Source organism: Juglans regia, chromosome 4, assembly GCF_001411555.2.
Source record: "Juglans regia cultivar Chandler chromosome 4, Walnut 2.0, whole genome shotgun sequence".
Taxonomy (NCBI): domain Eukaryota; kingdom Viridiplantae; phylum Streptophyta; class Magnoliopsida; order Fagales; family Juglandaceae; genus Juglans; species Juglans regia.
The window spans coordinates 32,136,168-32,152,329 of NC_049904.1; the positions used below are offsets into that span (position 1 = coordinate 32,136,168).

A 16,162-nucleotide genomic window follows, 5' to 3' on the forward strand; every position below is an offset into this window, starting at 1 on the left:
AGACGTCTATGAGAAGAGACCTAGGAGCATGCTAAACACTGGCCTGCTGGATATGGTTTTTTTTTTAAAGCTGGATTAGGGTTCTTAATCGAACCAACTTTCACAAAGTTGCTTCTATATATGAAAAAAAAACAAACATTATTAGCGGACAGAGAATGTCTATTTCAGTGGGCCATCAACCGAGTGCAGTCCACGTGATTATGGCCCAGTAATAGGCCCATTTTCAGTAGGTCACTTCACGTGTCAGTGAGTCAGTGACCATTCTGCATCAGTGACGAAAACACACACAAGACAAGGTACGACAAGTGTCAAATTTACATGCGTTGCTGGTGAGGACCCGCACAAGGTCACTGTCTTCAGCCCCAAGTTTTTTGTGTGGGGGATGGTCTGTATATCATATAATAATAATAAAAATAAAAACAATTAGAATTTGTCTCAAATCTCATCAATCATGAACAACCTCGATGAAACGATATTATCATAAGTAAAAATATATTTATAATCGTAAATTATATAATTGTTAGTAATTATTTTTAAAAAAATAATAAAATATAAAATTTATATAAAAAATTAAATTTTTAATAATAAACTTCACTATTTTTTAAAACGATTACGCGACGTTTACGTACTACACGATTGTACGTAAAATTACACAATAAACACATACTATAATTGAGCACATACCTTAAACCCGTTTGGCGTCATCAACTTTCTCTCTCATCCGCTCTATCTCATCAATAATTGATTTAGAAAATCATTTAAAACATACTGCCTGATTAAAAATAATAAAATCAAAGATAAAGAATAACATTCCTAAGTGCTTCTTAATAAATGAAAGTAACATTATAGAAAAGATCCACCTTTCATCTCTATTGTAATTTGTACAGCAAAAGGAATATAAAGAAAGAAAATTATCAAGTTAATTAATTTGCCAAGAAAATAGACAAAACCTGTGTCTTTAACCATAGAAATGTTGCAATGGTGTTGATGACGTGAGGTTTTATTCTTCTCTAATCGTTGATGTTGTGAGGCATAATTCTGAATGTCTACGGCAAGAAATCAATGAGACTAATAAGTAATAACGTGTGTGGATAGATTATCCTATCTCGAATACTCAACAAACGTCCTTTTGAAAATCACAAAGCTTTTCAGATATGGCAACATTAGCAATAGTAGGATGCGATTGCCCCCACCAATTTTGTCTATGGGGGCAAACCCCCATTTGTGTCGTTTTATATCCATGAGCCAAGAGGATGGTTCTCACTTCTTCGGCCTAAACGATATCATCAATGAAGTAAAACTTTGGAGATTGAATGAGGTTCAAGGAAAAAGAAATGGCACGTAGAACCTCTCATTAAGGGTAGGGTCCTTTAGACTTATCACTAAGAAGTAAATCCTGGATATACGATTCCACCGTAAGAATCATGTATGTATTTGATGATCCATATCACTAGACAACATACTAACCTTGAATCGACAGTTCGCTCAAATCTTTCCTTTCATCACTAGCTACACACTAACCAAGATATTTAGAGCCATAGAAGAAGGTAATAAAATACGAGACGACGCATTCAGCATTCACATATATAATTTTAGTCAGGAGTCCTAAGGTATAATTGAAAGAATCACACAACTTAGTAGCCCACAGAGAACTTATTTTTTTCCAGGAATCAATATGGCAAACAGCGTCAAAAGAGTAATTATTTTCTAGAGATAAGTCCAAAATATACAAAACTTGCACAAGCCATTTATAAAAAACCAAAAAGTATGCACATTATTTTGGTTCGTTTCCCATACAACCCTTGACATGATATTAATTATCAGGAAAAAAGCTGGTATATCAGAAGGACAGATGTTGTCCAACTCAATAGGCCCACTTGAAAGAGACAATATCCGGAACGAGACCCGTTTTCTGTAGCCCAAAGCAGGCCTTGATGACGTGGGTCCTACTTCACCCCCAAAAGAAAAGAAGGTTATGGGGTCCAAAGGTGGCAAACAGGAAGACAACTGTACTGGAGCCCAGGGCCCGAAAACGACCCAACATCCAGCTAAATGGCACGGACCAATTTGTTATGGGTCAACACACAGCAAGTGGTTAAAAACTTCTAATCAAGAGGGGACCACTGAGAATCGAGGGGCCCATGGACTTTAAGCTGTTCCAAGTGGACCAAATAATTTAGCATCTTTTGATTGTTACAAAGAAAGGCAGGCTGCTGTCAAGCTGCCTACAGTATGTCGGGTCTGGCTACCTGTCGGGGAGAGGACACTTGTGGATGGGTGAGATGAAGTGGGTCCACATTTGGTGCGTGGGCACAGGGATCATTTCTGAGTACTTCACATATACAGAAAGATTAGTTTACAAGCCCATCTCAACTGGATTATGTGTACCATAAATTTAGAAACCCCTGCCCCGGCCCAAACATTGACTATCTCGGACTAGATCAGGCTCGGCAAGTGGAAAATGCAAACATGGCTTAAGACTTTCCGATGAGCTATCACCCCTATAATAAGCAAGACATCTTTCTAGATATGACTCCTTGTATGAAAGATGACTTCTAGAAAAAAATACATTTTTTTATTAACAACTTCCAGAACAAACATAAGCATACCATAAAAAACAAATTAGCTAAATTTACCAGATGACGCATGGCACACAGCTATTCCGTTGAATCCACTTCCAACACCAAGTAAAAATCTTACTTCCAAGAATATGATTAAAAGTCAGCCTACATGGTTTTTCCAACACTGCGTCAATGGGAGCACTTTTGTATATCATAATTAATATAGGGAAAGATTACAAAAACTCGGAAGCGATTGATGATGTTCATCCAAATCAAAGAGTGCTAGCATATCCAAACCTATGAGCTAGAACTCTTTTCAAAAGAAACAAACTTACAATGAGTGGCTACCATACTGCTCAAGCAGTGGGCAATCAAAATAAATGCACAGCATCCTCCGCATCACTTAAAAAGTTGAAAACAGATAATGCAAGCCTGCAAATTAAAATTCATCGTCAGCATTATCTGTGTGCGTGAGTGCGAATCAGAAAGGCCAATAAGTCAAGTAGCAAACATCACTATTGCCTCAAGAATTTACTTTAAGAAAGAACAAATAGAAAAAGTTAGGTCAAAACTCTTCATGTAAAATTTGACAACCACCATGGAATCTCTAAAAAAGAAAAGAGACAGAATCATGGATATTTGAAGGGTCCAAAGTGATAAGACACCAGATCTATGCAAATTATTTCATAAATGAGAAAATGCAGGTGATAAGGAAATTGGAAAAAAACAAATCCACAATCCAAACTTCAAACGTTCAGAAAGTTGACATGCTATGCCTCCCGACAGGCGACCTTGTAATCTAGATGTTTGCTCTACAGATCAAGACAAACTTAACGTACACTAACAATAAAAGATGAGTTTCTGGATAGAAAAATTTATACTAACTACACCAAAATAAGCATGATACTTTCCCAAGACATTGCTTTCCCGGACACTTGCCTGAAATCGCATTCTCAAAGTTGAACATGTTTGCCACAATGCAACAAAGCAAATGATTTAGCCTTTCACGTGAAAGATGGAGGAAAGTCTACATGAAAAAGCCTTATATATGCCATAATTTTATTGATTAGTACCCATGATTGCAGGGTTATTTTTACCATTATCTACACAAGCATTTAGAATTGTAGAAGAGAAATTATTTGTACAAGTAGAATGGTATTATCTCAGGCACCAAAACTTCTAACTCCAAACAGTAGGAAAACCTCAATTAGGCAAAAATATAGACACAGGTAAAGTAAGAATTATCCGGTTCAAAAGACAAACATATAAATTTATAATGCACAAAAAACATAACCTGAATGTGATTATGGCAAATAATGCCAAGTAGAAACCAAGCTTGATCATCCGAAACTTCTTCTCAGCATTAAGAAATCTGAATGCTTCAGTGACGTCAAAAAGATGCTGCCGTTTCAAAAATCTGAATCATTGCACCAGACAGGTCATGATAAGAAATAATGTTTCCAGTTTAACAAAAAATATATAGGAAATGCCCAAAGTAAAACATTTAGTCCAAAACAACACTCTTATAGCGGTTCCAGACAATCACTGAATGTTTTCAATTTTTTTTATAGAACAATTTTTATTGGTAAGCTACACCGATAGCAAATCTCAAATTTATGATCATACCTCCAAGAACAGGGGAGAAGAAACATTTCAAGCTAAAACTCATGGGCCCCCACTTTTCCATCTTTATTTGACTAACTAACTTCTTTGAAAAAAACAGAGCCATTGTACTATGCCATATTTTTTTATAAATGGACTTAGCCTCGTTTGGTTACACAGATGAGATAAGATGAACGTTAAAAGTTCAATAAAATATTATTATAATATTATTTTTGTTTTGGGATCAAAAAGTTGAATTGTTTATTGTATTTTGTGTGAGAGTTTGGGAAAGTTGTAATGATTAGATTAGATAAAATGAGATGAGTTAAGATGGTTTGTGAAAACAAACCACCCCTTAGTGTTTTAACACCTGATCAAATTCAAAACAAGATTTTTCATTCATCAAAAACATTTTTATACAAGTGGACATTTTTCTTATGGCATCATTAGTTCCCACTCCCCATGGTCAACAGCATCAGTTAAACAAACCTGTCTCATCTATTGTCACTATCTATAATCAAGAGTGTTCAATAGAGTACACTGCTTCCCTGCTTTCTGATGATTCCTACGAAATAGTTTCCTCACATGCATGTGCATGTGCATATAGAGTTATTATGCCAACCTAAAAAATTGCAGTACATAATAGAGAATAGGACTGCTACATCCACCGAGAATCCTCACCGAACATGTAATTTTTTTGGTTTTTTTTCAAACATTTTTTTAAACCTCTTAAACATTTACAAAAAATCACAAAATCATTAAAAAAACACTTCCTAAAAAAATTACAATCAGTACCCACTCTTTGGTGGGCTTTTCCAATAGAGAAACATGATTACTCTCATAAAATTCACTGCAGACTTTAGTTCGTTATGGAAGTTGTCACACTGCTAATTATTTAAACACAACTCAACATGTAAGAAGTCATGGGTTTAATAATCTCAAAAGCTGAAAATGTCACTGGTAAACTAACAATCATATGAGTGAACAGAAGGACAAAAGATATCCAGACAGGAATATCATAGATTCCTGCAATTTCATCATATGCCAAGTTTTAATGAGCAAAGGATAGAGTGATGAAAAAAAAAACGAGAAGGGAAGGAGATTCTAAGTCTAATTTTTCAGATTTAATTTTTGAATTAAATCTGATTGATTTACCTTTGGTAGGAGGAGATTATACTTGGACAAATGGCAGGTCATATTCAAGGCTGGATAGGTTTCTGGTTTCACCTTCATGGGAGGCTCATTTTTCTGGTTCGAGTCAGAAATTATTGCCGAGATTCTGTTCTGATCATTATCCTATCTTGTTGGATTGTGGTGGAATTGAGGCTGGGATAAGGTATTTTAAATTTGAAAACATGTGGCTGAAGGATGAGGGATTTGTGGACAGGGTGAGAAGTTGGTGGAATTCTTATAATTTTTCAGGCACTCCTATTTTTGTTCTGGCTGGAAAATTGAAATCTCTTGAGAAAGACATAAAGAGATGGAATAAAGAGAAGTTCGGGAATTTGGACAGCAGGAGGAAGCTTCTTTTGGAAGAGTTGAGAGGTTTGGATGAGAAGGAGGTGCAAGGGGTTATTTTGGGGGAGGACAGGAGTAGAAAAATGGGAGTGGTTTCTGAACTGGAAAATATAGCGTTAATGGAGGAAATTTCTCGGAGGCAAAAATCTAGGGTGCTGTGGTTGAAGGAAGGAGATAGGTGTACTAAATTCTTTCATCAAATGGCGAACTCTCATAGAAGAAATAATGTGATTGAAGTTCTTCGAGATGGGGACAGACTTATTACGGATCAAGAAGATATTAAGGTTCACATAGTGAATTTTTATGAGCAAAAGTTTTCAGAAGATTTTTCTTGGAGACCAAAACTGGACAGACTTTGTTTCGATTCCATAGATCAGGTCAAAGCTGATTGGCTGGAGAGAGAGTTTGAAGAAGAAGAAGAAGTACTTAATGTGGTTAAGGGTATGGATAGGGATAAGGCTCCAGGTCCAAATGGGTTCTCTTTGGCGTTTTATCAAGCACACTGGGACATTGTTAGAGAAGATATCGTGTAGATGTTTGCTGAATTTCATTCGTACATGAGGTTTGAGAAGAGTTTTAATGCGACTTTCATTGCACTTGTTCCAAAAAAGGTAGGGGCTGTGGAGATGAGAGATTTTTGGCCTATTAGTTTGGTGAATGGAGTGTATAAAATCATTTCTAAGGTGCTGGCCAACCGTTTGAGCAGGTTGATGGAGAGGATTATTTTAAAATCGCAAAATGCCTTTGTGAGGGTAAGACAGATTTTAGACTGTTTTAATTGCTAATGAATGCTTGGAGAGTAGAACTAAAATGGAGAAAGCTGGTATTTTAATCAAATTAGACATGGAAAAGTCTTATGACCATTTGTGCTGGGAATTCCTTGTTTATTTGTTGAGGAGATATGGTTTTGGAGATAAATGGTGTTCGTGGATAAAGCATTGTGTGTGAACTTTGAGATTTTCAATTTTGGTGAATGGAGAACCGGTTGGATTCTTTAGTAGCTCACGTGGTTTGAGGCAAGGTAATCCTATCTCTCCATTTCTTTTTGTTATGATCATGGATGCCTTGAGTAGAATGCTTGAGAAGGCAGTGGATGGTAATTTTCTGTCTAGCTTTGTGGTGGGTGGTGAGGTCCGGAGAAGTTTAAAAGTGAGCCCAATTATGACAATCTTCGTGCTTTAAGAGCACTTTTACACCTTCTTTTTGCAGATGACACCTTAATCTTTTGTGAAGCGGATAATAGTCAGATCCAAACCTTACGAGCATTGCTACTTTGCTTTGAAGCAGTGTCAGGGTTTAAAGTGAATCTTGGCAAGTCCGAGATGGTTCCGGTGGGTGCGGTCTCAAATATCCTTAGTTTAACAAGCTTATTGATTTGTAAGGTGTCCTCTCTACCAATGAAATATTTGGGTCTTCCGTTGGATACAACTTTCAAGGCTAGAGATATTTGGGATGGTGTGGTGGAAAAGATAGAGAAAAGATTGGCGGGCTGGAAGCAGGTGTATTTATCGAAAGGGGGTCGTCACACTCTTATCAAGAGTACCCTTACTAACCTCCCCACATATTTCTTATCTCTGTTTCCTATGCCTGCAGGGGTGGTGAATGGGATCGAGAAACTCTTTAGGGCATTCTTATGGGGTGGGGAGGAGAAGAAGTTTTATTTGGTTAGTTGGAGTATGTGCCCCAGTTGTATATGGGAGGTTGGGAATGTGTAATTTGAAAACTTTTAACAAAACTTTATTGGGGAAATGGCTATGGAGATATCACTCGGAGGGAGGATCATTGTGGAAGGAGATTATAGACGCTAGATATGGTGCTGCTTGGGGTGGCTGGTGTTCCAATGAAATGAGAGGGGGGTATGGTGTGGGTTTATGGAAGTTTATAAGGAAGGGTTGGCCTTGTTTTGAAAAACATATTCGTTTTGCAGCCGGTGAGGGCAATCGTATCAGTATTTTGCGGGACATGTGGTGTGGTGATCATGCATTGGAAAGGGTTTTTCCGGCCCTCAATTGTATTGCAGTTAATAGGGAGGCTTCAGTGGCGGATATGCAGTTATTTGTTCATGGTTCTCATCAGTGGAATATTCTCTTTATCAGGGATTTTCATGATTGGGAACTATCTATTATCTCAGATTTTTTCAATCTATTATATTCCATGGGGACTTCTCTGGCACAGTGTGATAGTTTGAAGTGGAGGTCTAATAACCACAAAAAATGTACTGTTAAGGCGTATTATAACATTTTGGTTACACACGACCATAATCCGTTCCCTTGGAAGAATATTTGGAGGTCTCGTGTGCCCTCTGAAGTAGCCTTTTTTGTATGTAACGCCACTCTTGGGAAGATCTTGACTACGGACAATCTGCGGAAGAGAGGATGTATAGTGATGGATTGGTGTTGCATGTGTAAAAAAAAAATGGAGAATCTGTGGACCATCTCTTATTGCATTGTAAAGTAACAAGGGTGTTGTGGGATGAGATCTTCCAAAGGGTTGATGTTGCATGGGTTATGCCTTTGAGGGTGGTGGATTTGTTGGGTTGTTGGAGGAAGATGCAAGGCTGTCAGCAAGTGGCAGTAGTGTGAAAGATGATTACGTTGTGCATCATATGGTGTATTTGGAAGGAATGCACGCTATTTTGTCGATAAGAAACGCTCAATAATTGAGCTGAAGAATTTCTTTCTTGACACCTTAATGCTTTGGTTTTCAGCTATTGTATTAAATGGTGACTAGGGCTGTACAAAAAACTGGCGAACCGGCCAAGACCGACTCAGACCGGCTGCCGGAGCTTAGAACCGGCCGAAACCGATAGGGAACCGGTCGGCCGTCGGTGGTAAATGATCAAAACAGGCGTCGGCCTGTTCGGTCCCGGTTTGAACCAGCCAAAAACCGATAGCCGACATCATATACTTTTTTATTTTTTTAAATATATACCTTCATTAAACGACGCCGTTTCACATAAATAAGTGAAACGACGTCATTTAGAAAAAAAAAAAGGGAACGGCGCCATTTGGCGTAAGCCAAACGACGCCGTTTCTACTAGGGTTATTATTCCCCTCCCTCTTCTCTTCTCATTCCATTTCGAGCTCTATGGTCTCTACCCTCAGCCCTCACTCAGTATTCAGTAACTCCTCAGCAGTCGGCGCCGTCTACTCCAACCATTCACCAGCGCCCAACGGTCCAACCACTCACCAGCGGTTCAGCAGCAGCGCAGCCTATACTTCTCCACGTTCCTCTGGCAAACAGGACCGCCTCCAGCCTGTTTTTTAGGTAAGATTTTGGGATGAAATTTTGTTTTAAATTTAGTCTGATTAGTGATTTTGTTGAAATTTAATTTTTGAGAGGACCAGAGGGCAAACTGGCAAAGGTTGTGCTCGCCGTTGTGCAGCTTGTGCCTCACTGCCTTGTGGTATTTGGGTCTAAGGTTAGGGATTGTATTTTTTGGTTTGGAAAATTGGGATGGTGAAATAGTGATTTGGTTGTTGAACGTTGATGATTGAACTCAGTCAATGCATGTGCATGACTGTGCAATGTGCATTCACGGGTCTGAACTTTGAACTTTGAAGATGTAATTTGATAAATGTTCATAACTTCATAAGACTCAGTTAGTTTGTGAGATTTGTGAGCGATCTAAATTATGTGTTTTGACAGTTTTGTTATAAATTTGTTGACAGTTGTGTTATTAATTTATTGACAGTTTCGTTGGTTGAAAATTTTGTTATAAATTTATTTTGATTCTTAAAATAATCTGTGAGATTTATGAGCAATTAAAATATAGCTTAGAATCTTAGATTTGTGATGTTTGCCACGTTGCAAACTAGCTGCTGTGTAAATGACAATTGTGTTGATTTTTTTGTCCTTTCTTGGTTTTACATGTTAGATTATTCGCCAAGTCCAATTGATCTTGATTCGAACTCCCAAATACCAAAATCTCCGGCTTCAAGTGCCCCTAATAATAGTAATTGTCTACTTCCTAAGAAACGGAAGGGGAAGGATCTTACGATTATTTGGGACCATTTTACTAAAGTTGAGGGTTGTTCCGTAGATGATCCTAAGGTCAAGTGTAATTATTGTGGCAAGATATACGCTTGCCACTCGAAGAGGAACGGAACTTCAACCATGCAAAACCATCTACCTTCATGTCCCAAAAATCCTCATAAACGTGGGCCTTTAGATAAATACCAAATAACATTGGCAGTTGAGGTATCCTCGGAAGGGTTTGGAGAGAGTGATAGTTCTTTAAGAAATATTGTAACCCATAAATATAGTGAGGAGGCAATGAAGATGGCGCTTGCGGAGATGGTAAATCCTCGATGAATTACCATTTAGAATTGTTGAAAGGCAAGGATTTAAGAATATGGTTTGGTTACTTGAACCTAGATTTAAAGTGTCATGTCGAGTGACAGTTGCAAGAGATTGTATGAAACTATTTGAATTTGAAAAGGCCAGACTTAAAAAGTTATTTAAAGATGAGGGAATGAGGATTTCATTAACTACCGATACTTGGACATCAGTACAAAATCTTAATTATATGTGCCTAACTGCCCATTTCATTGATAGTGACTGGAAATTACAAAAAAAAATCATTAATTTTTGTTTAATCCCTAATTATCAAGGGGATACCATTGAAAAATATGTTGAATCATGCCTCCTTCATTGGGGCATTGATAAGATATTTACTGTTACTGTTGATAATGCTAGCTCAAATAATACTGCAATTGCATATTTGAGACATTTTTTTACGGAGAATATGTTGGAGGGAAAGTATATGCACATGAAATATTGTACTCATATTTTGAATTTTGTTGTGAATGAAGATTTTAAGGAGTGTGATGATGCCATTACAATGGTTAGAAATGCGGTTAGATATGTGCGCTCCTCCCCTGCAAGATTAGACAAGTTTAAGAGATGTGCAGAAAATGAGAAAATTGATTGTAAAAAAATGTTGTGCCTTGATATGCAAACCCGATGGAATTCAACTTACATGATGTTGGAGGCTGCTGAGAAATTTGAGAAGGTTTTTAGGCAAATGGAGAGTGAGGACTACAATTTTCTTTCTTACTTTAAAGATGTAAACATTGGGCCTCCTAAAGCTGACGAGTGGGAGTCAGTGCGGGTTTTTGTGAAATTTTTGAAGATGTTTTATGATGCCGATTTTCTGGCTCTTTACATGTCACGGCAAACACAAATTTTTTGGAGATTTGTAGGCTCCAAAAAGAGTTGGTTAGACTGTCTAAGAGTGAGAATATTTGTTTGATGAGCATGACCATAAGCATGAGAATGAAATTTGACAAGAATTCAGATTCATTGGATAGGATGAATTTGTTGTTATTGATTGCAGTTATCCTTGATCCACGTAGTAAGTTGGGACTTCTTACTTTTCATTTGAAAAAAATTTATGATGAGAATTAGTCTGAAGATTTGTTGTCGAGGGTGAGACAATTATTATCAGACATGTATGTGGAGTATAATGCTACGTTTGGTTCTACCTCGAGTAGCAGAGAACATGTTTCTCCTCCGGCATCTGCACTTCCAAATGTTGCTGAAGACAATCATGAGTCACAACTTTTTTTATGAGTGGTTGCTAGCATCAACTGCCTCTGGATCTACAGCTACCAAAACAGAGATAGACCGGTATTTATCAGATAGTTGTGAGGCATTCAACCAATCTTTTGACTTGTTGAATTGGTGGAAGGTGAATGAGCCTAACTATCCTATACTTGCGAGGATTGCACGAGACGTGTTAGCCATGCTTGTTTCCACGGTTGCATCACAGTCAGCATTTAGTACGGGAGGTCGTGTACTTGATCTTTTTCGGAGTTCCTTGGCTCCGAGAACTGTTGAGGCACTTATTTGTACTCAGAATTGGTTGCGAACTTGCGACATCCGTCAACACCATTTGATATTCGAGACTCCATGGATAATGTTTAGAGCTTTGTAGTAGAATTTGGTAATGTGTTTTTCTTATTCAATTTCCATATTCATTTACTTTTATAATTTAATTTAATTTTTTTTTTAATTATCCTAATTTATTAATATTGATTATTTGGTATTTTTCTATATAGAGTTAGGAGCATCATACATCACAACTATTGATGATTGAAGAGTCGAAGACTGCATTGGCCATTGGGAATCTATTTGGAATGTTGAAGAATGAAGATTTTTTGGGTTTTATTCAAGAACAGTTGTTATTTGTTGCTTACTTGCTAGTTGCTTAAGACAATTTGGTTTTGTTTGTAATGTGTATTAAACATTTAGTGGAGTTTTTTTTATTTATCTAGTAATTAGTAATTTAGTATATAAGATAATAAGATTATAAAATATAAATAGTATATATGTAGTAGTTATTAGTTACTAATAATATATACATGGCATGATTAAAATTAAAAAGAGATTGAATAAATAAAATTAATTTTAAAAATTTTGCAAAAAAAATTTAAATGTAGATGATCTTGAATAACAAATTGAGCCCAAAAAGATGTTGAATTGGGTCTTAAAATGGCCCAAACAGGCCTAAATCTGTGGCCCAAACCGAAAAACAGACCGTGAACCGGCTGGTTTTCCTCCTCATACACGGTCGGTTTCGGCCGGTTTGTTCACTCTAAAGAAGTCTATCGGTTGGTTTCGGTCCCAAAACCGAACCGACAAGTTGGTTTTTCAGCCCTAATGGGGACAATGTTCATGATTTCTTGTCTTTAATTTATCGTACTTAGAATGTTTTTAAGTGTTCTTCTGTATACTTCATGTGTACATGGCCTATGTCTATTTCATTCATATCAATAATATTATTTCTTACTTACCAAAAAAAAAAAAAAGAGTTAATTTATCGAAAGCTGAAGTCGTTCCTGCGGGTTCTGTTCAGAATATTTCAGACTTGGCAAATATTCTGGAGTGCAGAATTTCTTCCCTCCCTATGAGGTACCTTGGGCTTCCTTTGGGGGTTTCTTATAAATCTATTAATATTTGGGAATGGGTGATTGAGAAAATTGAAAGGAGGTTTAGCTAGTTGGAAAATTATCTACTTGTCTAAAGGGGGAAGATTAACTCTAATAAAAAGTACTTTGTCTAATCTTCCCACTTATTTCTTATCTCTTTTTCCATTGCCGGCAAGGGCAGAAAGAAGAATTGAGAGTTTATTTCGGAATTTTTTATGGAGTGGTTAAGGAGAAGAAAAAAAGCTCCATTCGGTTAGTTGGAAGAAGGTTTGTCAACCGATTGATTGTGGTGGGTTGGGGATAAAAAACTTGAGATTGTTTTATAGAGAATTACTTGGGAAATGGCTTTGGAGATACCACTTGGAAAGAAATGCCTTATGGAAAAATGTTATTAATGTAAAATATGGTAATTTGTGGGGAGGTTGGTGCTCAAAAGATACTAGAGGTGCAAATGGGGTGAGTTTGTGAAAGTTCATTAGAAAAGGATGGGGGGAATTTTCTAATCATATTAAATTAAAGGTGGGAGATGGGAAGAGGATACTTTTCTGGCATGACTTGTAGTGTGGGGATTCTACACTTAAGTTGGATTTTCCCTCCCTTTTTAGAATTGCAATGGATCAAAAAGCAGCTTTGGGAAATTCTTTCTTTTGCATTCACAATAATATTCAGTGGAATGCTAACTTTATTAGGGATGTTAATGACTGGGAAGTGGATGGTGTTAAGGCTTCTCTGGAAAGACTTTACAGTTCAAAGTTGATGCTTGGTAGGAAGGACATCATGCTATGGGTTCCTGCAGGAAATTCTAAGTTCTTAGTTTCCTCTTTTTACAGCATATTAACTAGTCACAGGAGCTGTGAATTCCCCTAGAAAAACATATGGAAAGTGAAAGTTCCTTCCAAGGTTGCTTTTTCTGTTGGGTGATATCCCTGGGCAAAGTGTTGATAACTGAAAATCTTAGAAGAATAGGTATGTACATTGCTGATTGGTGTGTCATGTGCAAGAATGATGGAGAATCTGTTAATCATCTCTTTCTTCATTGTGAAGTGGTCAGGTTCTTGTGGAATGAGATTTTGAATCGGAATGGTCTCCTTTGGGTAATGCCCAAGGAAGTGGTGGATTTATTGGTAGGGTGGAAGGGATTGAAGGGTAGCAAGAATGTTGTTAATATTTGGAAGATGATTCCTTCTTGTCTCATGTGGTGTCTATGGCTAGAAAGGAATGGGAGATGCTTCGAAGACAAAGAACATTCATTGGGAGATCTTAAAGATTTTTTCTTTAGTACTTTGAGTTTGTGGGCTAAAACTTTTGTAATGGATGATAATTCCCAGTATTGTTTTAGATTTCCTTTTGTTTTTAGAAAGCAGTAGGTATTTCCTTTAATACGTCCTGTGTACTTGGGCTTATGCCTATTCTTGGGAATAAAATCTCTTATTACTTATTAAAAAAATAAAAGAGAAGGGAGGGGGGTTTCAGGCTGCAAGAGCTTAATAGTTCTGATCTTTCACTCTTAACATTACAGATCAGACCAGTTTGAAGAAAACACCAAAGCAAACAGGCCAGCTAAAATAACAGAAGTGTGGAAACTGGAAAATGTAACACTGGCATTTCCCTGGTGCATTAATCATTTTCATGAATTACTCATACTGGTAAATGTAACACTGACATCAGAGAAACTAGGTTGTATCTATTCTTTCTCTCTCTTTTTTTAAGCGTACTATGTTGTATCTAATTAACAATTGTAAAGCCTTCATTTATCAAATTGAAAAAAAAATGGTCCATCCCTACCTACTAGAAGCAACACATTGAAGTTTGCAAGGAGCTTATATAAACTACCAATCAAGATTTAAATTTATAAGGATAAAAAGTAGGCAAGCTCCTTAGAAGGCATGTGACTCCTCAAGCAACAGAAGGTCCAGGCAAGTTTCAACCCCTACTAATTGAGAAATAACTGGTGAAAAAAGAACACCTAACTGCAGAAAAAGCTTTATACCATGAATTATTGTACTTTACTACAGTGTACAGATTTTACTTACAGCATCACGTGATAGCAAGCAAGGGGAACCGTCATCAGAAACATGAACCAATGCCATGTGATGAGGAAAACTGCACAGAGTACTCCTTGCACAACGAACTCGGGGATGACGATGCGATTAATGCGAGATGCTGTATCGTAAATGTTTATGTAGTCAGCCTCCAAGTCCGTCAAGATAACAAGCTACAAAAATTATTCAGAGATATAAGGTATATCCAACGCTAGGATATAAAATGTGACTAACATGGCCTACAACTTTCTTAAAGCACAAAGCTAGTTCCTCCAGATTTTATAAACACTCGGTGGCATATATGGACTCACAAAGCCAAATTCTTGGGCCAAGAATATGATCAAAGAATAAGCATTACTTCTGTGTTAAATCATGTAATTTTTGCAAGAAGTTACCAAGGCCATTTTGTAAACTCGGGGGCAACTAAAGCAAGATTAAAAGCAATAAATCATGGCAAAAGCAATAATTGAGTTCAAATTCCAGAGAATGAGTACTAAACATGAACCAAATACTGACATGAATATGAATGTCTTAATGAAAAAGAAGACAAAAACGGCGCTCCAGTGAATAAGGATTCAGTCAGGTCGTCATCAATTACCTCCATAGTTTGATTGCTTTTGATTGCTGAGAATTCGCAGTAAACTTTTTTTTTTTTTTTTGATAAGTAAAATAAGTATATATTCATCCAATCAACTGTCAATTACAAAGTCAGAATATGCCCTATTTATGTAGGAGCATTAGAATCTAAGAAGGTAGAGAATTCGCAGTAAACTAGAAGATAAAACACAGTTTGCGAGAATCTATAATGTCCGCTCATTTCCCCCGAAATTCCTAAATCGGTTTTATCACAATTAACTAACCAAGCTGCGCAATAGTTCTCCGCCTCCACATAAACTTAATAGACACAAAATCTAAAACATCAAGATTTCCCTAACTTTCTCGGAAACCAAATGGATAAAACAGATAACTGAGTCAGCACAACCAGTGTTTCAAGATACAAACCAAAAAAAGGAGTTAGGGTTTTAGAGAGGTTGAAGCGAGAAGTGCGATACCTGATAAAAGGTGGATGCCAAGAGAGCTAAATCGATGAAAAATGAGAGAGCCCACAAGATCAGCTCCATGGTCCGGTCGAGACGTCGGTACAGGGATTTTGGAACTTACACGGAAATTGGAATGGGTCTGTATAGAGAGGAAAATGGAGGGAGATCTTTTCATTCTGAAATACACATATACTGAACCTTGTGACAATAATTACCGATCTATAATTTTTTTTGAGTTTGAAATTTTTCATATTTAACTAATCTAAAACCATTGGCATGGAATAACTAAATGTCAGTTAATTCTAAATTTTAACTAAATTTTTCTAAAATCAGTTATATTATAACAGTCAAATCATTTTAAATCAAGTTATGAATTACATTAAATAAAAAATTAAAGTCATATTTGATGAATTACTACTCACCAACTAAAAAAAAATTTTATTAAAAAATATTCTCTTTTTTCTCAC

At 36.8% G+C, this 16,162-nt stretch overlaps 1 protein-coding gene across 3 annotated transcripts; it reads right to left on the reverse strand.

Moving 5' to 3' along the window:
- Positions 1-950: 950 nt before the first annotated feature.
- LOC109004594 (protein cornichon homolog 1-like) lies at positions 951-15,889 on the reverse strand. Of its 3 annotated transcripts, XM_018983193.2 has the most exons (5): positions 15,708-15,887; positions 14,647-14,776; positions 3,856-3,978; positions 2,897-2,993; positions 951-2,726 (listed from the first exon to the last, which is right to left on the reverse strand). In XM_018983193.2, exons 1-4 carry the CDS (start codon positions 15,868-15,870, stop codon positions 2,933-2,935), a joined length of 477 nt encoding a protein of 158 aa, XP_018838738.1. In that variant the 5' UTR covers positions 15,871-15,887; the 3' UTR covers positions 951-2,726; positions 2,897-2,932. The 3 variants fall into 3 exon arrangements, with proteins under 3 accessions (XP_018838738.1, XP_018838740.1, XP_035544939.1); XM_018983195.2 differs by having other exon boundaries at positions 2,680-2,993; positions 14,647-14,828; positions 15,708-15,889; XM_035689046.1 differs by having other exon boundaries at positions 2,680-2,993.
- Between the last annotated feature and the right edge of the window lie 273 nt (positions 15,890-16,162).